The sequence below is a fragment of the Nicrophorus vespilloides genome, unplaced genomic scaffold, assembly GCF_001412225.1.
Source record: "Nicrophorus vespilloides isolate i.1.1-1 unplaced genomic scaffold, Nicve_v1.0, whole genome shotgun sequence".
NCBI lineage: Eukaryota > Metazoa > Arthropoda > Insecta > Coleoptera > Silphidae > Nicrophorus > Nicrophorus vespilloides.
The window spans coordinates 61,464-88,109 of record NW_017100095.1 but is presented as its reverse complement, the minus strand read 5'-3'; the positions used below and the strand labels follow the sequence as shown (position 1 = coordinate 88,109).

Below are 26,646 nucleotides of genomic sequence, written 5' to 3'. Positions count from 1 at the left end.
TGATTTGGCACTGGCCTTACGATTAATGAACAAACAAACAAAAAAAATAAAATAAAAAATTATAAGAAAGAAAACAAAAACGAAAACAAACAAAATATTAATGTGTAAATATATACGTATGGCTGATTTCGTCGTCTTCGCTAAGAGGAAAAAAGAAAAAAAACACAACTTTGGGGGGTGGTTCTTGTTTTTTTTTTGTACAGTTTTATATAATCGACACATCCACATTTACAAATTACATTTTAGGTATATTTATTTTATTTTTTGTTATGTTCTTCTATTAGATATTATTTTTATTTTTTTATAAATAAGGATTATGAGGAGATCCTTTCGCAACGAATAGAAGGGGGAAAATATATATGCGTGGAAATAATAGTAATAATTCTAAGTACTAATTTTGCTCTGGCTCTTGACTAAATTTGAGAATTAAATATATGTCTATATATGTATATATTACATATAGATAATATATGTGTGTATAAATATAATTAGGGGAAAAGTATAACAATATAACAACAACAATAACTACTAAACAAAGTGAACACTGGCATCAAATAATAATTATAAAAATAATAATAATAAGGGTAAATATAATAATAATTCAAATAATAATAATAATATTAGTAATAACAAAATAGTGGGTTTGCTGTTTTGTTTCAAAGTTTCACTTCAACTATTCCAGCTGATTGCCAAATATTTTATATATATATATTTTTGTTGTTTCATTACGTTATGTTTTGTTCATTTTTTGTATATATAACAAAGGAAACGATCTTGCTATACATTGAATTTATTTACAAAATTTACAGTCTACATATTTATATATTTATAATATTACTGGATTTCTAATACATCTCTTATTCATAGTAAATTTATCTGCTCCGCAGACAACTTTGTTCGTAGCCTGTTTCGAAACAAAACAAAAAAACTCGACAAAGAGTGCGTCTGTATACAAGAAACAACAGTACTGAAAATAACGAAAAGGAACACGTGATTTAAAATTTACATCGATCATTGTTTGCTTCATTATTAATATATATATTGTTTATTTTTTGATATTACGCTATGTGAACGAATGGCCCTTTCTGATATGTTTTCCTTCATCTCTTATATTTTTTTTTTGAAAATATTTACGGGCCATGTCCAACGTCATTGCATATTTCTATGTAATTTTCTTTTAATTTAATTTAATTATTTTTTTTTGGTTTGTCAATGCCTCCGGATGCAACGCAGATACCGGTGTTTCTGTGTGTGTCTTTTATTTTACATATGTATATACACATATTTTTATTTGTTTAAATATATATTACTTATAAGTTTACGGGGGTGGCGCGTTGTTTGTGTTTTACCCTTAAATAGATTAAATAGAGAGATTTGACTAGGCTGCCTAGTACAGTTTCAAGTATCACATGTACGGCCAGGAGAAAGAGCTTCCAGACAAAAGCATGTCTCTGATGAGGGTCTCGATGGGAGTCTTTCCCACCAGCCTCACGAAGAATAGCTGCTCGATTACCGCCGAGCTCACCGTTCGCAGACTCGGAAGCCTCAGCAGAAGTTTTCCAAACCTCGTCGGCTGGTTCGGGTATTGCGACCTGCAGTACTCCTCCAAAGCACACTGCGACTTCTCCTGAATAGACTCGATGTGTGCCACGTCACTCAACCCACAAGCATCTGAAACAATAAAAAAATACAACATATTACAATCATGTTTAAAGGTACCGTCCCATTTTTAGGTAGCTTGTCCCGTTGTCCCCAAGCACAGTTTCGGGACGTCCCGTTTTTAAAAAAGAGATCATTAGAATTTGTTCTTTGGAAAATTCATCATGGTACAACACTAAAAGTTAACATTTCCAGCACGCCATCTATGGGACATAAAGTAAATCTTTATTTAAATACTTAAATATAATAAAATCTTAAGTATAATATTAAGCATTTTAAATGAGCGTACTAAAATTGTGCTTTAACTTTTGTTATTACTTGAAAATATTGTGATGGGAATAGGAGGAAGGTTAGGCAAAAGTAAAAGTATGAATTTAATGTTATAATTATGACGGAGTTACATAAAGAAAATGAACATTAAGTGAACATTGTTGATAGTTTAGCATGGCGTAATTTATTTCGCAATTATGCGATGCGGATAAAAAAAATAAATAAAGAATTATAGTCGTGAACGGTATAAGGCGTCGTTAAAACACTAATTGAAAATAAAGCGATACGTGAAATGCCATACGCGGTGCGCCGTAATATCTAATTACACGGAGCAACAAATGCCGCAGAATCAAACAGAAGTCGACAAAAAGATCTTAATTAATTATTACAAAAATTAAATATTTTTTATTGGTAAAATTGAACCAAAACTGGGATTAGCATCGCGAAATATCATTAGGATATTCCGTATCTTAAAAACGTCCAGCATTTTTTTTGTTCCTTTGCTGCTTCGTTCCGGGGATTAAGAGTAATGCGCGCTTCTTGAAGTGACACTGACCTACAGTTTAACCCCGGGCATTATATCTTCTGCAGGTCCAACGCATCCCAAATAATGGCTGATTGATTCAGCGTCGGGTGTTTTTTTTTGTTCTTCTTCTTCATCCTCTGTTCGGTTCTTTTTTTTTGCTCGATTCTTTTAGCGGAGTGCAGATAAATCACAATGAAATAGTGCGCGGTGGTTTGTTCGGGGGGTGCATAACAAAGTAGCTGCTGGTGTTGGGATCTTTTTCTGCTACTTTCGGATCAGATTTTTCGGAAAAGATTTGTCGCCTTGTTGGAGGGGGATGAAAACTTAAAGAAGGTAGGAGGACAAAAAGTCGGCGCAATTATTTTCGAATTTTCAGCAGCAAGAATAATTATAAACGAATTAAAATTGCCATTTTTTTTGCTCTGATCTGTCCTCCAGTTTTGGCTGGGCTGTGCGTTATATTTTTTTTTCTTCTGCTTTTTTTTTGCGAACGGAACGATTCCATCCTTCCTGTCGGGTTTCCGCTCGGGGTGGAGACACGGGAAAGTTAGATTCTGGATGTTACGATTGCAATAAATCGTAGCTAATAGCTACGGAGTACAATGGCAGTCTAGTCATCCAGGATTTGGCGCTACGCCTTTTCGCTGTCGGTCCAGTCGCCGGATAACTTGTTACGTATACATGGCGGATTTGATTAAGGTTATGATAACTCGATTAGCAAATCTCTATATATACACTTTACTATATTATATAATAAATATATATATATATGTATGTATATATCGAGCCGTGTAATCGATTAACGACCGAACAACGGCACTCTCCACAAAGGAGTGAGAGAGGTCGAGGGCCTTTTCTTCCGCAATACGAGAGCAGAGACGTGACCAAGGGCTCGCTGCACGGCTTATTGTTTACCCATCTGCGCACCAGGCTATTACCCTGCCATCCATGCCAGCCAGCATGCCAACCATCCTCAGCATCTCTCCATACCACGGAGAGCCGTAACATCGGATCGAAGACCCAAAATAGAAGACGAGTCTTGGCCATCATCAACGGCCGCTATAAATACGCGATGAGGCCTTCCTTTTTGGTGCCCCCGCCGATGTAACGCTCATATGCAAATGTTTATGATGTCACGACGATCGCAAGGCCAAGAGGTGAAGAAATCCACTCGTCCTTTTTTACTTCTTTATTCTTTTTGTTGTTTCCATTGCGGTTCGTTTCGTGCAATTACACACTTTAAATATTAACTTCTGCACCCGACATCATGTTAACGTTATACGCAAAGATCGACATAAACATCATTGTTAAACCTTTCAATAAATCTAAAATGTCTTCTACAGCAGTGTTTCTCAAACTTTAAACACTTAAAAAATTTAAAGGACACCCCGAAAAAAATATCCATGTGTACAAAAACTGTCCCGACTGTCATCATTTTTTCTGCGACCCCTAACTCACTGCTTTAGAAGATATTTTTTGTCTAAAATATATTATTTGATTCAATTATAAAAAAAACAGAATTTAGAATTTAAAAAAAAATATAATAAGGAAGACAAAGAAGTAAATTTTAAACGAAACGTTGAGTGTTGCGGTAAATATGAATAAAAAAATAAATAATAAAAGAGGTAAGATGTAATTCGAATGATCAACTTTTCCTTTGGAGTTCGGCTGTGGAAACGCAGCGTGTCTAATGGCGGGATGAACCCTCGCAAAGGGGACAAAAAAAATGAGAGGAATTGCGTTAGTGGCGCGGAGATTGCTTTGGAAATTGTCTACCAAAAACAAAACCCTTTGAAAGTTCAATTATTCTACATTAGGATAATGGAAAGGAGTCTCTTCCGCGGTGAATATTGTATAATCGAGAGGGGAGCGCAACATAAGTTATGATGAAAACGAAAGATAAAAAAAAAAGGATAAAATGAGAATAAATAAATTTTTAGATAAAGACGCGATGACGTTATAGATCTGAGGAAAAATAGAAAACGATTAGTAAATTGGTACGACCTATATTTAGGGGGTCCAATTAAGTATTGGAGCTCGGTTTTGTTTGCGGCCAAATCCAGCCAGGCCGTAATTAGTCAATTAAGGCACATGAAGCAGCAGCAGCAACAGCATATCCTTTTTACTCATCCCGGCTTGATACAAGCTCTCGCTGCACAAGGAACAATTAAAGACAAGTGTTACTTACTGAACTCCAGCTCCAGTAATTGCTAATGCAGCAAACTTTAATTGTTCGAAAAACACCAGCTGTGTGACAAATAATAAATAAAATCGGCATTACGTAAGCGCCGCACTAAAAATAGCGCAGCCTTACACAATCGGTCGTTTTCAGGAAAATCGTCTAGGTATGATGAAGTTGAGTTGATGATGATGGTTGATGATTCGCAGAGTGTCGCGGCCGCGTTTTACGAGTGACTTAAAACTTTCAGATACAATTAATAAAACATGGTCGGTTATGCAAATCCGTGTTCATCAATTTTTAATTGCGATGCCACTAATTAAAACTTGGCTCGATATAATAGAAAGGATTTTCATTGCCCGCCAAAACTTTACGCGAACTCGTAAACTACACGAGTTATACCACTCAGGCCAATATTCAAATGAAAATCGTCCTCATCCTTTTCGTTCTTCTCGTCAAGCGTGTATACAAGAGAGAAAAAAAAAACAAATTGCTTTGCAGCAATTAGCACAGACAAAGGGCGATAAAATTCGTTAAAATACTTAAAGTATTTATGAAAACACCAGTCCCCGAACAACTTTCAATCACACGTAAATCACATCCAGTCCCGCTATAAATTGGCGCCCAACGTGGGGCCCCGACGCACGACAACGCTATTAAGAATTCTACTCTCTTCCGGGCAAGTTATCATTGCTCCACTATTAATTTGAGCTTATCTCTTTTAATTTTATAAAATTATAATAACAAATACAATCAATTCAAATCAATTAATTAACGTTTAGAAAGTGAATAATTAATTAGTTGATTGCGATAGAAATGATAAAATCAAAGAATTATTGTAACATTTGGAAGGAAAGTGATTACTCGTTGTCGTTAAAATACAAACAGAATATAAAACGACACGTAAAATGCTATAAAAAGAGATGTAACGGAATGATATCTAATTGTACAAAGCGATAAATTTTCGATTTATAGTGAATCGTAAAAAATGCAACGACCGTATTGTCAAGTTAAATAACAAAAACGAAAAGTTCATTAATTAAACTAAGTAAATGGATGATATCAAATTATTTATTTAAGTAATCAATTTATTGATAATTCGAAATATTGTTAAGAAAATTAAATAGAAAATATTTCTTAATGAAATTATTAGTTTTAATTGAAATTATATGTAGTAAATATTGAAAATGATGATTTTTTTTTAATTAGAAAGTTAAGTAAGAAACTTTATTTATTCTAAACATTAAAGTGTAGAAAAAAAGGAAACTGTTGGTGAAATTGAGAAAATCAGGGAAAGAGAAATTTGTAAATAAAATTAAGAAAAATATTAAAGTGATGATACCAATGTAGATATTGGGAAGAAAGTATTGTCACGTTAATGAGTATCGATTCTATCATCCTTTATTTAGGCTAAGGGCTGCGGTGCGCGTTGTAACAGCATACTGAGCAAATCTGAGGCTTTTAATTTTTAGGGTTGTCGCCCCAAGCGAGTGCGGTTGGGAAGGGTGAATAAATGCGGGGGATGGATGGTCTGATTTTTGACTTTATTAATCGCGCCTCAATAAATTCATTTCTTCATTTTGGAGAGATGAGTGAAAGAACAAGAAATGAGTGAATGAGTGAAACAAGAATAAGAAGAAGAAAAAATGTAAGAGAAGAAATTCTTTTCTCCGTCCTTGTCCGTCTCTCCCGTTCATCGCCGGTGCATAAAGTAATTGAATATTTGACCTCTGACAGCGCGTGGCAGAAGAAGCAACGCCGCACCAGGTACAACACTAGGAAGTTCCTCTCGCCGAAGAAGAAGAAAAGAAGGAGGATAAAAAAAACGCGCGAGATGGTAAAGGAGAAAGAAAACCGAACACGGGTCAAGCAGGTTTCAGTCTGAGGTGAAGCTATGAACTGCATGCCTCTAACATGCATGTGTTTGTGTGTGGACGATCGCCTTTTAAACCATAAATATATATGTGGGCGCCTGCCTCCTATGATACGATACCACCGAACTCTCTTCACTTCCCTTCTCATCCCATCGATTATGCACCGCGAATGCAGCTTTAATTAACAATAATAGTTTTGGGTGGCCCAGGTTTCGGAACATCGGCGCGAGGGGAAGTCAAGTCCCCCCCAACCCGATGTACCGATTTGGGCGAGCGGCGTTCCGAATTTGTATTCGACCATGATATAAATAAAACCGAATTCCTAGTCGAGTGTACGAGTAACGATAGCATTGAACGAACAACTCCGTGTATATAAATTAAATTGAAACCTTATCTTCGGGTTCTGCTCTGACCTTTGGCTGGAAAAGGGGTTGCGCCGTTTGCCCGGATTTCGCCCGCTAATCTAGTTCTATTGCGTTGTTTCGTAATATTGTTATGCTCTCTCTATTCCGGACAACGATAGTAGTAGCTCCGACACCCCTATTATTAATTCGACGATACTGTGCGAATTTTTTGAGCAAACCACCCCCCGGGATGGTGTGTATAATTCCTGGTTTATCATAGCTAACGAATTGCTTGCTTAGCGCTGGTCAAAAGGTAAACACTTATTTGAATATGGGATTTGCCCTGTGCACACATTTTCCGTCGAACCCGACTATGGGATGAGGACACCTCCACCACCCCATTCAAAACCACAGTAATAAAAAAATATAGAAGTATAGTAATAATAAAAGCAGACCATGCCTCTGTTCTAATCACAATTCCGCCGTGCAATATGTCACCCCGTGACTAATATTTAGGGAAACGCCAAACTTTTTACTCCCCCTTTTGTGCAACTTCTGTCCCGAACCAAATTAGTTTCTCTCTCCGAAAATAACAGCCCATAAAACTATCCTCCGTTGCATAGATTCGCACTTAATTAAATCCTAACATCAAAAACGACAAAGGTCGAACGACATTCCGTGACTAATCCAAACGATGCCTAATTTCAACAAATTCTTATTATCTTACAAAAACTTAAACAAATTCCATGAGTAATTTTGTTTTTTACTTGAATCACCATGCATTTTCAGTTACCAAAACATTTTACATGAGTAATTTTGTTTTTCTTGAATCACCATGCATTTTCAAAGAACGTTATTCATCATTATTAATCTGACATTTGTAAATAAATATTAATTTTAAAACATTTCGTCAATTATTCTACATTTATCAAACTACATATGTTAATACATAAACTAGTTTTTAATCATTTCTATTTAATTGATATGAATGAATCATAAAAATTGATAATATACAAATAACATCTTCTTAATGCAAAAACTGCAATTAGGTAAAGAATATTCAATAAAATGATTGAAATAACAAAAAAAGAAAGTGGAGTTGAAATTTAATAATTAATGGAGAAAAAAAATGTAAAAAAAGGGTTCTTTTGGGGATTCGTTAAAAGTGAGTTAAATAAATCTGCGGGTAAGCAGAGAAGGAGGGATAATTAAGTGTCGGTGCGGGGATGGAAATTAACACATAATAAGGGGGATTTCATCGAGTTGACATGGAATCCGATTTGCCGCACGAATTAACACAAATCACGACTGAAATCTCCAATATCTGGTTATATTGGGAATATCTGTGTCAGCACTATTTATTTCGATCCGAATCTATCCCCAATCTCCATCCCACCCAGCATAAATGCAAACTGTATCGCATCCAAATAGAACGATGAAATGGCTGCAAATTCGCTATTGTTTTTTATTATTATTAGTGTGAATCCGCGGAGTGCGTGACCTTTTAAGGTCAATATATTAGGGGATAAGTTGTCCCTTCCGTGCAATAAATTCCGCAATTAACCCCGCATGACCTTTCGTCGCAAGGTAAAAAGATCACGGTGTTCGAGGGAAAAAGGGCACAGAGTACAATAGAAAACGCGCATCGCGATCGCCTGCAATCCTCGTTATGTGATGAAGGGACAAATTTATAGCGCCGAAACCGCTGCCTAAATTGTGTTACACTTAATGGGCTTTCAGGGATGAGATCACGCCCCCCCGTCACCGAGGCTCTAAATACCCTAAATACAGTAACAAATTCCTTGGGCAAACATCTGCCGCATGTTAGGGCCATTTAACTGCAATGCACCTCGCAAGGCGATGCCCTTCACAAAAGGCACTACGAGAGAAGAGAAAAAAAAAGGCAAAAGCAAACAATTTTCGAGAGGCGTTTGCGCCACGTCACCTCACAATCAAATTCGTCGTGATATATACACGATTTTATTTGTATTTTTTTCTGTCCATTTGCTTCCAGATATATGCAGACTTCCAGACACACCTACCGAATTTACAAAGCTCCGGAAAAACTGACGCTCTTTGTGAAGCCAATTGCTGCACACGCCTGGAACCGCTTTCACGTGGCAAATTGGAAATTTCTCGGTCGATTCTTTATTCTTCGACCTAATTGCGCCCCGAGTCACATTAAAACCAGATGAGAAACACGTTGAGAAATGTCCATATGGAATAGCACAAAAAGACGGATTTTTCAGTTAAATTCTAAGGAAAATATTCATTCTGAAAAATTGTTGTCCAACTACCAATAAAAATAAATACTAGTAGGAATGACAGATTTAATACAATTCAATGTATTTGCAAATTAAAATTCTGTCTTCAAATTATCTATCATTAAATATCGATAAAACTAGTAGTGAAAATGAATTGATTAGTTTTAGAAACTTTCGTTAATAACGTAGTGAAAAATAACGATAAAATATTGAATGCGTGTAATAAAGTTTGACAGATTGAACGCAAGTCGATAAAATTTGCATATTCAACAAAGTATTTAAATTATCATCTTAGCAATAAAAGAACTGTTATTGGATGAGAGAAAAAATATGTCGTGTAAGATTGTCGCTTTTTTGTTCGGTTTGGTTCCTATAACTCACGCAAACGTTTCATAATGAATGCACCGTTAATTTGTCTGACAGAGATGGACACCGCGAGTATAATCTCTTAATATTAAGGTCAATTCGGTGAATCGGTGTCGAAAAGATTATTTTTATTATTACGAACATTTTTACTTTCATGTCCAAAATTGTCATCACATATTTATGTAGATTAAACGATAATTGCTTTTTAAAATAATGAATTGAATTTAAAAATTAAATAAATTAAATAAAAAATGTTAATTTTCAAAACTGTATTATTTTTAACTTAATTATTTAATGAATAATTTTCTTGTAATTCTTGAATTTTTATTAAAAAAAATCTTTTGTAAATGAAATTTTGCTCAACTGTCAAAACTTTTATGATAATTTATAATAGTATATAATTTTTCAATATTGATAAGTTTTCAATTTTTCTTAAAGCGATTTTTCGGACATCAATTTGTAAAGCTTTCAGCAACATCTCCATCTTCATAAATCAACTGTAATAGGGCGATTTTATACCGAATCACTGGTTTTGTTGCGAAACCTATTAACGGTCAGCCATATCGAATGGTCTACCTACATCGAAAATTATGAAGAGAGATAAAAACTAAATAGGTTCAGTGTGGAAAGGCATAGATTCACTTGCACAATGGATAGTGAACGAGGTATCTATTGACATCTAAGAAAGTGATCGTCACAAAGGCTGTCCTGTTCTATATTAAGCCTTAGTTTGTGTGTGTTCTTCTTTCTACAAATTTTTATTTCGTTTTTTTTATATTCTTGTTCCTCGCCTTCGTAGCTTTATTGCAAATCACGCTAACGGTACTTGGAGTGACTACACAAAATCTTGCAGAGGATCGTGAAGTAATCATCACTGGACCGTATTTTCACTCATTCTATATTCCTTCGTGCTATTGATTTGCAGATTGTACCATATATTGTCTTGCATTCGATATATATTTTTTTTCTGAGGGGGTGGAATTGAAATAGTGTTAAAGCTTTGTGGTGAGTGTGTGTGTATGTATATATATTTTTTTTTCGTGTCGAGGGGTGCTCGTGGAGATGCAGGCACGTTATCTCAGCGTGTGTCCACCCCAACACACAGTATATTACAATGGAGTTATATATGCTACACACTCGGTACAATTGCACCGTGATGCGGATGGTAAAAAGCCGAAACGAGGGTGGGATTCGTACCAGGGGGTGGCTAATAAACAGACCGCACATCATAGGATATCTGATAACTTGTCACGTTCCCTTTTCGGCAAGGGTATTTTTGTTGTATCTTGTTTTATTTTTATTTATTTTTTTTGGTTCACTTGGACCAGATGATTCAGGGGTGGTTCGGAATGCTCGAAGACGTTTTAGATTTTGTACGATGTGAGTGTGACTTCGTGTGTGTGAACCTGTGAGCAGGTTGGGTTACGAAAGGTCGTGACTTGACTGGTCACGACGAGCGCTTAGGGTACAGCCTCAGGTTATATCTATACTAAAACCCGTGCCCGAGCGCATGGCATACTTACATAGAGCTAAGACCGTGTGTACTACATATTATAAAACTTTTCCGAGAGAGAGAAAGAGGAGAGACAGAAAGTAAAGAATAAAAAAAATTATGAAGAATGCAACAAGGATTTCGATGGAATTAGGGTGTTATTGAAAAATTCAGATGCGGCACCTGTTCCACCTTTCACCTCAAACCGGAAGCAGTGATTTTTTTACGTTGGTTTTGGTTTTGCTTTGTTTTTTATTCGTTTCGTTCCATTGCATGCACCACCCGCACTCGACACGGAAGCGTATGTGCAGATGTTCCGATATTGCGTGCTCGTTATAATTGGAAAAAAATCCATTTTCATATTTATTGTTGATTTCTTTTCACAATATTCTTTTTTTTTTGACCAAAGGGCTCTCTCTTCGTTGTTTATGCAACGGTCGCGTTTTGTTTGTATTCCCAGCATTATTTGTTTCACCTTCGTTATTTCGTTATTTTTTTTTGTTTGCTTCTTCAATCCTACCTCTGCTTCAACTCTCCTTTCCGACGGAGATCGAGATCTCTTCGCGATCGTCTTCATACTGTTATATTTATTGCGGTGATGCCCGATGCAATTCTCGTTTTTCCAACTCATTTGTATCACTGAATCACCGAACGCACCGACAAAGGAGGACACTTGTCCCACCAAAATTCAATTAGTCTGCAACCACACTTCATCAATCCCAAAGGCAGTGACCCACCGTAACTACTCGTACATATCAATTGGTCTTTACAAACCAATGATTTTTTGTAATTTAATGAAATTTGTTGAAATGTAACTGTTCTAATGGTATTAAGTATATGTAAGTTAAAGTGATAATTGAAATTTGAAGCATTCAAAGTTGTTAAACTGGAAAATTCGTGAGACGCTTAAACAGTGATCTTAGATTACCAATTACCAGAAGCCCGGCATCCCGCGGTGATTCGGATTACGCAACGGATTGATTAATTAGCGGAGCGGAGCGACGGTTGAAATCGGGTCTGATTTAAGGGAGGTGCGAAGCGCAAATATTGCATTTAATTGGTACAAATGAGTGGCAGTGTCTGATCCAATATTGGATCGAGTTTTATGGATGCTTTGCGAAGCAGAACATTTGGTGAAAGGTACCTACTCCAAGCATTTTAGAATAAAGATCGGTTACAATAGTCCACCTCGAAGTAAGGCATGAATCATTCGTGTAATTAACACAAATCGAAATCCATAAATTGGTCTTGATCGTGAACTTAGGAGGCTATAGCCGTTCAAGTCGCGTCGCTCCAATTAATAATCAAATTTATTCTTTGCTAACGGCTGACTGGCAAGTCACACGTCCATGAATACAATAGAAATGGCTAATTCATGGCTGAACAAATAGAAGAGGAAAAGAAATAATGAAATAAATAAAAAAAAATGACAATAATATAATAAGAAGAAGAATTGAGCGAGTAATTTCTACGAACACAGAATATATTTACGTTTGAACTTTGATCATCTAGCTTCCCTATGGTAAAATTGTATTATTTTATAAGAAATGATTATTTATATTTGTAAATTATTTTGATTTTAGAAATTTGTTATCAAAATTAAATCGATTTGATACAATATGTTTCTTATGATATATAAAAGAAAATGAACTTTTCGTATGACGTTGATATATTGCGTAAATTCACAAAGTGAAATAAACACGTGGAAATAAAAAAATATGTACTTTTCTTGACGCATTGTTTCATAAATGAAATATCACTTTGAAATTGATGATTGGTTAAAATTGAAATGGTTTATAGTTTTAAAAAAATAAAAATATATGTTACATATATGGAACTAGTTTAGCATTAATATTAGAATTCAGTGAACCATGTGTAATGTGATAACGAAATTCGCGTAACGAAGTCACGTCAATTCGACGTAACGAAGTATTACATGGACGTATTAAATTCATTTTGGTTTCGGGGTTGCGTCGTAGTTGAATTAGGTTCAATTACAATGGGATGGATGAGCAGGAGGAAGGAAAAGTTAATAACTTTTGTGGTCGATCCGTACGATTATGGAGGGTGGCGTATTTTATTTTTAATGAAAATAGTTGTAGCTGCGAACTTACCTGTTGTGAATAAAACGATGGCTTTGAGACAGGAATATTCAGCGGAGTCCACGTGCAGCGCTTTTAACTTCTCTACTTGTTCCTAAAACAATACGGAATGAGCTTTAGAATTTGGATGTTAACATCTGTATTCATCACGTTTTCATCCGCACTACATCACATCATTCACGCCGAATAGGTTTTGTTCTGATATTATGCGAGGGTGGTGGGGTGTACGGACTGTATCACCTAATACACGGCCATTATGCCGGCAGCGTTTAAATAATAATGCCGCGGTTTATTCACGAGCCACCGCAGTGATACGGGATATGGCTGTATGTATGGTCTATATTGTAGACCCCTATATGTTATGGGATGTATGTACCTGGAATATCCTTATGTGGTCCATGAATTGCACAACCCTATCGGCGCACATGGGCGATGCGTGGAGGCCGGCGGCGGCGATCAAGGGTGCCACGTGCAAGGGCATGGAGCACTGGCTTGCATTAAGGACGAACAGCTCGGACCAAACTAACCGCAGAAGAGCAACCTGAAACAATGTGAAAATACGCAATTAATAAACTCGAAGTCCATTGTCCTCCTATCCTCTCCAATACGAGCATAAGCATCATCTTTGGTACATTACCTGATCGGTCACCTGCAGGTCTGGGAAGAAGGGTATGTTGCGCGCCCACTCTACAGCGGAGAAGAGCAGCCTAGCCGCCAGCTCGCAGATGTTCTCGATGCCCATCAGGTTGTTGGTCTGGATGCACTGTCCGTACCTGCTGGTCGGATAGGGTTCAGCCCTCAGCAGCAGCGAGATGTAGCTGCTCAGGTAGGTGTGATTGCTGAGCGACGTCGTCACTGAGTCCGTCGAGTTCAGGAATTGGTTGGGCAGGCCGGGAAGGGCAGGCTGCGAGGGCGGCACACGGCCCCTTTGGACGGCTGTAACAGAAAGAGAGAAAATCCAGATGATCAGAGACACCCCTTCGCTCGCATAGGCATGTTTACGACGGACGCGAAAGTAGCCTGTAATATGGCTTGAAGTGTGTCAAAACATAAAACTGCATTCCACCGCTCTAGACATTTATAATTTGCAGTGAGAACCTGTTTTTCAATTTGATTTCATGTCTTTTTAACTGCAAATTAACTCTGGATTAGCAGTAAAACACAAATACTTAAGGTGTCCCTTCGTATTCTTCTCCCCTCACGCGCAACCTACGCATCCCAATCCACACCAGTAACCTCTCACTCTCCATCTACTTCTTTTATTTGCACTCGTCTTCTACTTCTTATTCTTCTTCTTCTACAGCTACGCTCTCGGCTAATTGTCTGCGCGCGAGGAAAGTGATGCATTGTCTCCTACAATCCCACAGGGTATTCCCCCAAAAGTAAAAATAAACAACAACAGAAACAAACAAAATCCAATGTCGCGTTTCATCCTCCCCCATCCTCCACCGCAACGCCGTTTTCTTCGTTTCTATTTTTAATTAATACAAGCCTCGCGATGCAGTAAGTATACCTCGACCTCTCCGCCCGGTTGAGGTATAATGCACCATCAATCAAAGTTATGCTTGTCTAAGATCATTTATATGGGCCCTGACGTTTGAATTAACATTGATTGGTGTTCGACTTCTCCTCACTCGTTTCATCTTCTTCATCCTCCTTGCATCATATACTTCTTTTTTTTTTATTCTCATTCCCTTTCATATTTTTCTCCTTGCTTCATTTCCAATTTTTCATGACAAGTACATTATCGTTACGTTCGAAAAACAATTAATTGTCCCGTGACGCGCAAATGCAAATGAACGCAAAGTATATATTTATAAAAGATGCTCCAATCAACCGAGAAATAATAAATTATTAAACATATAAAGAAATGATAATCGAAGCCGATTTGACCCATGACCCATGAATAGAGTTGTGTATCCAGAGAGGAAGAAAGTAGCGAACGGGGTCGATATATCACCGAAATATAATCATAACAACAAACGGCGAATAAGTCGGACGAGTTTTTTGGAATGTAAAAGTTCTTTCGTTATACTCTCAAACACACACATTTAGTATATATATATATATGTGTGTGTGTATATTTTTATTATATGTTTATGCATGGAACTTGTATTATAATTCTGTACTGAGTTGCTATGCCGAGTGTGGCTATCGTGGGAAATGACCTTTGCTGACCCTGACCTCGAACCAAGACCAAGCGTACAGCGAGATGGGGCCATAATCAAATACCATAAAGAATGAAGTCATTCTAGTGTTGGTTTCCCTCAAAAAAAAAATATATACACACACTTACGGCGAGCACACTTCTTGGACTCGGCGAAAGTTGAGGCCCCGAAAAAATAATAAAACCAAAAAAGATAAAGAAAAAGAATGAGTATAAAAATAAGAATAAGTCGACAGGACGAGACGGAATCAACAAAACGCAAACAGCAAATCGGAAATGACAGTGCGAAAGGTCAGAAGGGAAACGGTAAGGTGGAGGAGGAGAGGATGGATCCGCCGGTGTCCGTGTGTTGTTCTTTATGTTCCATTGGTTGGACTGGTGATTACCCGTTTTTAGAGCTGAAATCGCCGATTTGTGATTAGCTCGGATAAACTTTTCCAGGCCTGTGACCTAAAAGTAGCGGCTCGCTTCGTCTTCCATTACGAATTTCGTACCATTTTCCTTCGCGGCTTTCACGTGTGTTTAATACTAAAATTGTGCAATTGTTCGCGTTGACAATAAATTAATTGCCTCCTTGTTATTCTTCGCTTTTCATGATGATCATGATTATTTATTTCGATTTTTTATTAAAGTTGACCTTTTTGATTATGAAGAACTGAACACAAAAATCAACTCTGTAGAAATGTGTATATAAGTATACACATATAATAGTAAGTAACAAGAAGTGGAGTCGTTTGTATTGTGTTGGAAAGAAGAACACGAAAGTAATTCCCTGAATCGGGGAGAGGGCCGTAATTAAATTAATGTAGTGTAGTTGACATGTAACTTCTTCTCTCCATTCCATATGAAAGATGCGCTCCGTAGTTTTTCCCAAGAAAAAGCAACGTTTCGAGTAAATTATGCGAGGACATTGTCTGCTATGGTCTGGCCTCTTCTTATTCTTCTTCTTCCTCCTCTACTTCTTTTTCCTCACATCGCCCCGCTTCCTTTCCGGCCGAGGGGTTGCTCACCGTAACCAAATAAGATTTCGCCAAAAATAATAATTGCATAAGTGGGTCCGCTTTCTTTCCCACGGCAGGACAAGAAGGGCGCCCCTATTCCACGGTCATTTGAATAAATCCCTTAGACTCGGACCCCCATTTGCATAATATCCGCTGGACACTGGTCATCCTATCTTCGGAAAGGTGTCACAACCCTCGAAGGTTTTTCTCTCTCTCTCTCCCCCTATGTTTCAAAACGGGTTCTACCTGGTCACTCTGTTGTTCCGTATTCCCTTCACCCATCCCTTAGTCATCTTTTAATCGGAAGCACGGATTAGCAAATCGATATTACCCAAATCTCACCCAAAAATTTGAATCACAACAACCGCATGTGAACTATTCAGAAGTTATTACTTTCTCAAGCGTAAACGGACCCTTCGGAACTAACGTAATTCAATTTTTATTCAAAACCTCAGAACACGCTTGGAACGCACCGATAAATCTTTACACCACGATCATAAAAATTCAATAAAAAAAAATATGCTGTGAAATTTATCACTAAAATGTTTTCAGTTTAAAATGATTACCGACAATATAGTTAACATATGAAATAAGAACGTCTCTAATTAAAGTCTTTAATTACATAATACGTAGACCTAAAATAGTCAATGACCTTTCAATTGACTTTATTTTCGTTGCACACTACAATGCATTCATTCATTACTATGTTTATACTAGTTTCATCCAACTATTAATTTAAAAACCAGTTGCATTTCAATTTTTATTATCAATAATAATTTTAATATAAAAATTGGATTTTAATTGTTTCTTCTTATAAAGAATTCATTACTAATTATCATTCATGATTTCAATTAAATAAAATCCATAATTTTTACAGCATTTTCGAATTAATTAAAAATTGGATTCGTTTCTTTTTACATTGAAAATTTCGATTAATTATTTAAAAAAAAAATATGAAAACATTTAATTAAATATTTTCACACTATATCTCGTTCAACATGCTGTTATTGTTTCCATTTTTTTAGTTGCTTTCTCTCTCCTCACCCACAGAGTGTTTGTTTTCAATTTGCAAATGGGATTTGGATATTTACGCTTACCACCCTTTATGAATTTTATGCGCGCGATACGCAAGGGGTGGCGCGCGGATAATGGACGCAGATTAATTTTTTAGATTATCCGATAACAGCATCTTCATATCGTCCTTACGTAACGCAGAAAAAATAAATGAATGAATCTAACATCAACACCGCGGAATGATCATTAATTACTTCTTTAATGAATTTTATCGTGAAATAAATAAAATCTTTATTAATTGAAAAATTTTGGTTTATTTTGGGTATATATTCAAATTAATTAACTATGTATTAAAAATATATAATTGAGAAAAAAAAATACTTGAATTGATTTGTTGATGGTCATTACCATATGGATTATTTGTTAAGTGATGGTTTTCACCAGTAAGGAGATGCGAGAATGAAAACCAGAGAGAGATAGAAGAAGATTGAAGGGCCTCATTTGTTATGTCTACCTGATGTTAAAAAGGTCGCGTGTTTAACAAAGGGAAGAAGATGAAGCTGAAGAAGTAGAAGAGGCGAGGAAAAAAATAAAAGGAACGTCCACGGACTAGTTCTTTATGATTATGATTATTATTTTGTTTCGCCTTTAGTTTTGTTTTTCATGGTTCGCCTTCTTCCTTCATCATCTCATCTCGTATTGTTCTCCAGCTTTACAGCCGCACGTGATCGCATCTTCACAATTAAACATCACCGATCCCGGTCTTGTGAAGACGGACCGGCGCACGAAATTACTGCGAGCTTAAAATACCTTTTCAATTGCACTTTGATTGTTTTGACAAGAGAGGAGCTGGCCGTGCGATGATGGAAGGAGTTGAGAGAAGACTGGCCTCGAAGTATGCGCAGTCTTATATGTATATATGTATGTATGTACACGGGCCCTATTGTGCTCTATTCTTGCAGATGATTGATCGATTTAATATACAAATACTTGACCGTAAGGTCCAACAAAAGGGCCTTTCCCGAGACCAAAAGGATCGTTTACCGCTTGCATACATTAACGACTCGGCCAAGATTAATGGCTTATTGGCGGTCAGTGTTATGGGAAAGCGGCCTAAACACAAGACCGGGCACAGGATCGTATTTCCAGTTTACTCGCACAGCCATCTACCTATCAAATCCAATCCTATCCATCCATTACCTAGTACCGAGCACCTCATCATTACGATTATTGTGATTACGATTACGTGGAAAACGCAGCGTCTTATTAACTAACACCCAAGCTGCGAGCTCTAAATGATTTAAACGATGAATCAAGGAAGGAAACGATCGCGCTAGTCCATGCAAATCACTATCCAGCGCTCTCGTTTCGCGCAATATCAAACACCAACGAAAAAAAAAAACAATAACCGAATCCTCACCTTCTCTCCGCATTCCCATCTTCATGCATTTTTTTAATCTACAGAATTGACACTGGTTTCTGTGGTGCTGGTCGATCGGGCAGTTCCTGCTACCCCTGCAGGAATATGTCAGGTTCCTCCTTACGCTCCTCTTGAAGAACGACTTGCAACCTACGGCAAAAAAAAAATAAGAATTAAAGAAACAAAGCACAAATGGAAGAAGCACACAGTAAGTAAGTAAGTAATCAGATACACTCGGAAGGAAGGAAATCTTACAACATTCGAAACCTTTCTTATTGCCCGGATTATTATTATTATTGTGTATACGAAATGTAAAGGAAGATCGAAATAAGGATTCTAATAGGATTTGAAGATCCACGCCGTGGAACTTTTTAATTATAATTACATATGATTTCTTCCCCATCCGTTCTCGCTTCGCTGACCGCGAAGAAGAAGAAGAATCGTTGCCGTGTATTATATTATATGTATGTATATATATTATCCTACCATCTATTTACGAGGAAGATCATCTTGAATTCACGCATGTAAATATCATCTTTTTTTTATGGTTTTATAAAATGCGTGCCATTTGTTAGCGAATCGCTCCCCGAAGGGCCGTAAAATTCTTAAGTTGCTTTTGTGTTTCTGTCTTCAATATTTTTATTCTTGTACGCTTCTCCTGCGCTCGTAAATTAAGCAAGTAGAAGCGTGATTTCTATCTGGGGATAATTATCGTCGCAATTAAAATAATTAGGAGAGGTTCTTGTTGTGCGGTAGTTCACTCGGCGCGCGGAAGGTGACTTCCTGAAAGGTTTGAAGGGATAGATGGTTTGGTTTTGATGTATAGCGACGGGTTGTATATTTTTTTAATTGTTGTTATTTACCTTCGCATGTGAACTGTCCGTAGTGTTTTCCTGAACTTTTGTCACCACAAACCACGCACTCGATGTTCTGGTTCTTGTCACTGTTCACACTGATCTGGGAGTTCTGGGACGGGGTCTGCCTGCTGATCAGCGCGATCTCAGCGTTGTCCAGGGTGATGGGGTTCAGGTTGGCGGGCAGCGGGTTCAGGTTGGTCACCGGAAGAGGGTTGAGTGCGTTCGACAGCGTGTTCAGGCTGGTCGGTATGGGGTTGACCAACGACGATTCCCGCCACGATGGTGCCACTAGAGCCATATTTTATTCGCTATAAAGCTATGCCCTCTTTATCGCACACGCCTCGTATGACACTTGTTATCTATGGCACCGGCGGAGAGGAGCAGAAGAAGTATACGATACAAGAAGAAGTAATCACTTTACAACATTCAAATGGGAATCTCTATCCCTCTGGGCTTAGATCCTCTCTCGCTGATATTGCAATTACGCACGCAATTATGCTATGTATTTATTATGATATTTGTCGCGTGTCCCGATGCTATTCTATACTTGTTATTGCAGTTCGCGGTACGAACGGAAAAGTCGCGGGGGGTTGGCGGCACTGCTCAGCAATTTGCGGAGAAAAATGTTGGAAAATTTGGCACAGTTTTCGAGTATTTCGCAAGTTGGAGCGGTTCGGAACGAGCACGTATCGGAGCACTCGAGGTGATAGGTCATCCCCTCGGCACTCTCTAGCCTCTACTAGTGACCTTTCGGTCTCGGGCCCGACACTGACTTGGCCTGGGCGGGTCTGGGAGGTCCCCGGTTCACAGCCGGGTCACGATAGGCCAATGGGCGGCGTCGAGTACGATGGTGGGGGCAGGACAGGCCGCGCTCACAGCCCATGGCTCTGGCATTTCGCGCGCCACTGTATATTTTCGGGTGTCGCTACTCTATCACTACCACGTGCTGCTGCTGCTCTGCTCTGTTTCTACTCTTCTCTTCACTACTCTACTCTTCCTACCCCATACTTCCTTCCAGACACTTCTACAAAAATCGCCCGGAGAGTACACGGCAACCAGTCTTCAACACCCACAGTGAACACAACCTAAACAACAACAAATGCTCTGCTCTCTTTATTGACATCACTTATTTTCATCTCATCATTCTAATACTATAAAACCAAGACTAATAAAAGTAAAGATCCTTTAAGAACTCGCTCAAGTGCTTTCTCTCTCTCTCTCAACTTCTCTCAATAACACACAAACACAATCTGTATCTTTCTCTCTCGGTCGCCCGTAAGGATGTTATCCCTTTAATTCGGTGTGAAAGGATGAAACGCGGCCGCGTCGGCGAATGTAATTTGCGAAACAGACCCATGGTACATTCGCCGCAGAGATAACCCTTAAAAACGATAATAACAATTGCAATCGTAAAAAAAGGATTAAAGGTGAACGTGTGCGCAAAGGTGTAACAAAAGGTTTTATTATTACATTATTATGATAAACGAAAAAAAAAACACACGCACGCTCATCTCGACTCTCTATGAATTAGTTTTTTTTACTGTTGTTTTGTTTGTGGATGTGCCGCATTTAACGCCCTTCTCGACGGGATGATGATGATGTTCATGATGATGATGATGTTTAACCCTTCTCCCGTGCAGCATCCCCCGGCGCGGGGAGATTCATCTACCTGATTATTCGATTCTTCCTGCAACCCCTTCGTCAGCCACCGGAGTCTGTTTGTTTTTTTTTTCTTTCTTCTCTTTTTGTGTGTATGTGGCTACGCATCAGGTGTTTTGCCCCCGTTTTATTGTGCCAACATAATCAGCAATGAGACTAACGAGGGCCGACTTCGTAAACATCCCATACAGATTAGCCCCACGGCACGGGCGTAAAAATTAAATTTACAACCCCATCTCAATTACACCTAAACGCATCGCAGTCAGGGAGATGAAAAGAAAACGACGGAGTTTCTTTTTTCATACCAGTTTCTCTGATTTAATCTTCACATTTCTATTCATTCGTAGAAAAAGTAAGATTATTAATATTTGCATTGTTTTGATGCCAATACATTGGATTTACCAGGAAGTTATTGTTTTTTTATAAATTCTAATGGGATATAAGAAATGAATGAGTTTATTTTTTCAAAATTTATAATTTAACACAAATTTACGTATAGAATAATTAAATTCTTTATTCATATTTTTATATTTATTCTATATATATTTAGTTAGACAATTTTTTTATTTATTATTATTTCTATTGAAAGAATTGAAAAAATCTAATATTTTTGTTTATTCGGTTTTATAATTATATTATATTTGTTACATAATATATTTACAAGCATAAAAACCGAAGTAAATAGAATAGATTTTTTTTATATAAAATAAAATTTTATTTTTTTTTACTAATTTATATGTTATTAATTATATTTTCGACTTGATTTCATGAAAATTATTTTCAATTGTAATTCAGCTTTATTCTTATAAGAAAATTAAGATTTTATAATAAAATTTGTTTATAGAAAATATTAATAAATTTTGGCAATTATTTATTATATATTATTATTAAAGTTATATAAAAGTTACATTAAACATGAAAAAAAATAGATAATATTAATACAAAAATATTTGGGATAAAGTAAATTTGAAGTAAGTTTTTCTTAAAATTAACTTTAAACACAAGGTTTTTCAATTAATTTAATTTTGGTTATTTAAACGAAATACTTGAAACGTGTACTAATTAAATTTTACATTTTTGGAAAACCACGTTGAAAAACCAATGATGAACCAATTGATAAATTTTTAATCATAAACGTTTTAATTTTATTAATCTTTCAAGTTAACATAATTCTTATGAAACATTTACAAATTTTCAAGTTATACAAAACTTAATGAATTTGTTTAAAAAAGAATTATATATATTAAAAATTTCCTAAACGTTGAACAAAAATAATAACAATTAGTTTGACAAATAGAAATTTGAGAATTTGTCATGTGTGTGTCAACCTCCCAATTTGCTTGAAAAACGATTCATCTTCATCTGCTGCATCCGCGCAATTACGCAATCCTTCCATGCGTTTCATCCCTCCGCTTCCCGCTCATGTTAACTGAAAACACAGAATGATCTATATTCAATTATGTAAGAAACGATGCGCTATGGCAAACTTATTATTATTGTATCAATACTTGAATTATTCTGTTTAGATTCTTAGTTTCAAACACACAAGCAATGCGCTTGCTGGACTTTCTCTTTCAATCTTTTTTTTTTAAATTTTATTTCTTTAACTTCTCTCTTGCCATTGTATTCATTATCCATAAACGAAGATTTTACTTTTCCATTAAGTATTTGCAAGCAATCAAATTCATTATTGATAAAATTATATTTTATTATTTATTTTATCAAAACAATTTTCGTGCATTATTGATTTATTATTAGGAAAAAAATAATTTGAACTGATTCTACAAAATTGAAATAATTGTTTATTAATAGATGATCTTTTAATTTTTATTTGAAAATATATAACTTTCTGAACACAAAACGGTGTAACTCGAAAAGTATGCAAAAAAAAACGCAAAATGTTGTTGTTGATTAATAATAATTTTTTTAAGGTACATAAATCAAAGAAAAATATTGGAAGTCAAGAAAATTGTTCTTTTTGTTTATTTTCAACATTTTTTTACACGGTAAAAAAACAAAAACGTGTAAAGAAAGTACCGTGTAAAACGGAGATAGGTGTATATATAATAAATATTATTTTACTAATATGAATATAATTTGAAAAAATAAATTATAAAACTAAGGTAATAAATTAAAGGTTATTTTTTTCTTGTAAATGAAAGGAATGTTTTCGTATTGATATCGATGCAACGGAAAAATAATAAAAAAAGAGGAATAATGTAATCGTTATTGGAGTGAACTTCAGTGACGGTCGATGATTGATTGTTAGAAACAATAATATCCTGTATGTGTATTAGCTTCAATTGTGAATAGATGCATTCGATTTCTTTGATTGAGTGTTATTTATTGTAATACATCCTGACACTTTGACCTCTCGCCTTTGTGATACATAAATAGGTTGCTTTCCATTTTGCCTGTGTCGCAGCGTTTCTTTGGAAATTAAGGCTCATTGAAATGGAGGATGAAAGTAAAGACACAGCAGAGGCGGTGATACTTTTTAATCATTTGTTTTGTGAAACATTAGTTAGATTTAAATTGAACGGAGTTGGAAAATGTTTAACAAAAATTAATAAAATTGAAGTAGCTGATTGAATGGCGCGCTGTTCTGTACGTGCGTCGAATATTGTGCGACTAAAGAATTAATCGAGTTAAGGATTCGGTAAGAAATGTTGTTTGATGAGCGCGTATTGTTTGGACGGGGTTGATTCGGAAGTGGCGTGCTTTGGAGGGGGGTGTGGATGCCGTTCCGCGAAGTTAATTAAGTATTCGCGCGGGGGCGGTTGGAATATGGATGGGAAAGTCTGTACCTTTCCGAGGAAAATATCCTTTTCTTCGGGGCTTATCTGGTCCTTTGTGCGAAGATATTTTCATCACGAGAGCTCAGGGAGGAAGGCGCGAAACAATAGGAACGCCTGAGCGCTCATCCCGAAACTCCGAAAAGTAAGTCTACAGAAGAGCAACCAAATACCAAAACCATCAACGTCCCCCAAATCGCGGCAAATTCAAATTATGCTAATCCAGTATATTGAAAACTGTGAGAAAAAATATCGAATAAATACATTAACGTATGCCTACGATCATTGTCCGAGGTGAGAAGAAGGGAACTCTATGGTTTTTGGGGCAGATCCGTAAGGAATCGGAAACCTTTCCGCATTTGAATGTCTCCAGTTTTATGTAAACGAAACCCGCACTTTACATATCTTTCGAATAAATCTGGGGTTCGAATGGGCACAATTTCACTAGACACAGCGCACACACATAAACACATATATATACACACACAAACACATGGGCATGGTACCTTCTGACCTGGCCGTGGGAACCCCCGAGGTCGACTTTTGAAATTTACACCGACCGATGCAACTGACCTGTTCCTTGGGCATAACTCGGTAGTCCTTTACGGTAGCCCCCTTATACCTCTGACCCTTGCCCATCCGCACGATGACCAGACACGAACTTTAATGATGGGGTTCAAATATTGTTAAATGCCATAGCCCAGAAGGAACCGTTTCCTTTATACACCCTTTTATATCCGAGCCGTCCACTTCTTAGTCTTCGGGTTTTTGTTTTCCGTTGTGCGTGCTTTATATATCTTCTCTCTTTTCTTTGTATTTTTTTTTAAACAACAGGTACGGACCAAAGCGAATCGCCGTGATTTATTACCGCAAAGAACAAAAAAATATATTTATCCTTAATCCTTTTTAAGGGAAAACTGCTCGGACACAAGGGGGTTCTTCATTAACCAAATATTTGCACCCCAACGTATAAAATCTCTTACATTTAGATCCCAGACAAATTCTTAATACTCATATTTATTACACCAAGAAACAAACTCAGCTTAAAGACAAATTTCAATTCAATCCAATTCATTAAAATTAAATTATGACAATAATTCAAACTGAAAAAGAGAATTTTTATTGACACAATTAATTAAAAGTGAAAAATAAAAATTAATTGAAAATTAATAAGAGAATAATAGAAATATTTCATTCTTATTAGTTTTTTTTTTATTAATTACAAATTATTATTATTATCTATGTAATAATTAAGAAATTAAGTAATTCATATTGAATTTTTTGATTAACAAAAAGTTATTTTCAAAAAGTAAAAACTTGGATCAAAAGTATGTGAAAATTTAAGAAGAATAAAGAAGGGGCACGTCTATAAAGCCAAGCAATAGAATGTGACCGGAACAAAATCGACGATGAATATGTGCATTCCTTATTAATTCTTGGCTGCTGATTTATATTTCTGGATTTTTCTTATTCAGATTTTAATAGAAAAACGTCGTAAATCCACGACCCCTCCAGGATCACAATGCGGTTCCCCCTTAATATTTTGCGAATAAAGAAAAAAAAACTGAAGGTCGCCGGCTGAAGGACTACACAAGACGATGGTCAAGTTAACCCATCGCACGAGGGGAGGTTAACGCATTTGCATTAAAATGTAAGTCCTTCTATTAATAATATAACAAAATGCATACATTCACCAGTAAATCCCAGCTCTGTATTACTTAAATCTCTTACAATTGCATGAATAGTTATCATTCTATACTAAATTTTCTTTAAGGATTAAAGGTTTTACAATACTTGTTCCACATAATTGCACAATTGTTACATATTGATTTTAATATTTTATGCAAAAGAGAGGAATAATATTCAAAAAAAATATCTCCAACCCCTTAAGATAATTACACCATCGACCATTCCTATGAAATCTGAATATCTCTCCTATCCAACGCACCTAGACACATCTTCGTGTTGCCATCGAGTCGCCTGCTATGAGCTGTAAAAATTGAAAAAACAGAGAAACGACATTTTTTCGTCTTTAATTCAGTTTTTTTTAGGTTTTTTGTGTGAATTTCTCGACAATTCCTTAATTACATTATCGACCATTCGCATGAAAGCTGAATACATCACCTTTCCAACAAGGCTATTGGCATCTTCGGGCTGTCGTGGAGTCGTCTGCTATGAGCTGTAGAATTTGAAACAGCAGAGAATCAACTTTTTTTTCAGTAATTACAGTTTTTCGTGAATTTCTCGAGAACCCCTTAAGATAATTACATCATCGACCACTCGTATGAAAGTTGAATGTCTTAGCTTTCCAACGAACCTATTGGAATCTTCGTGGCCAAGTCACCTGCTATGAGCTGTTGAAATCGTTGATGGATAGAAAAAACGGTTTTCGTTAATAACTCGAATACTATTGAACTTTTTTATAATTTTATTGTATTATCAAGAGAATACAAGCGTTGCGCAACATTTTATGTAACAAAAGTTACTTAACCTTCTATAAGTAACAGAGAAACGACATTTTTCGTCTTTATTTCAGTTTTTTTAAGTTTTTCGTGAATTTCTCGACAATTCCCTAATTACATCATCGACCACTCGCATGAAAGCTGAATACATCACCTTTCCAGCCTGCTATGAGCTGTAGAATTTGAAAAAGCAGA

The 26,646-nt window shown here is 36.4% G+C and overlaps 1 protein-coding gene across 1 annotated transcript; it reads right to left on the bottom strand.

The window, feature by feature from the left end:
• Positions 1 to 249: 249 nt before the first annotated feature.
• On the bottom strand, positions 250 to 21,250 carry LOC108567740 (steroid receptor seven-up, isoforms B/C; the record flags this gene model as incomplete). The annotated part of the gene is given in 6 exon segments (XM_017928375.1): positions 250 to 1,671; positions 13,089 to 13,170; positions 13,453 to 13,617; positions 13,714 to 14,012; positions 18,679 to 18,828; positions 19,542 to 21,250. Coding segments are annotated over 6 exon segments (1,254 nt in total). The 3' UTR covers positions 250 to 1,405.
• Between the last annotated feature and the right edge of the window lie 5,396 nt (positions 21,251 to 26,646).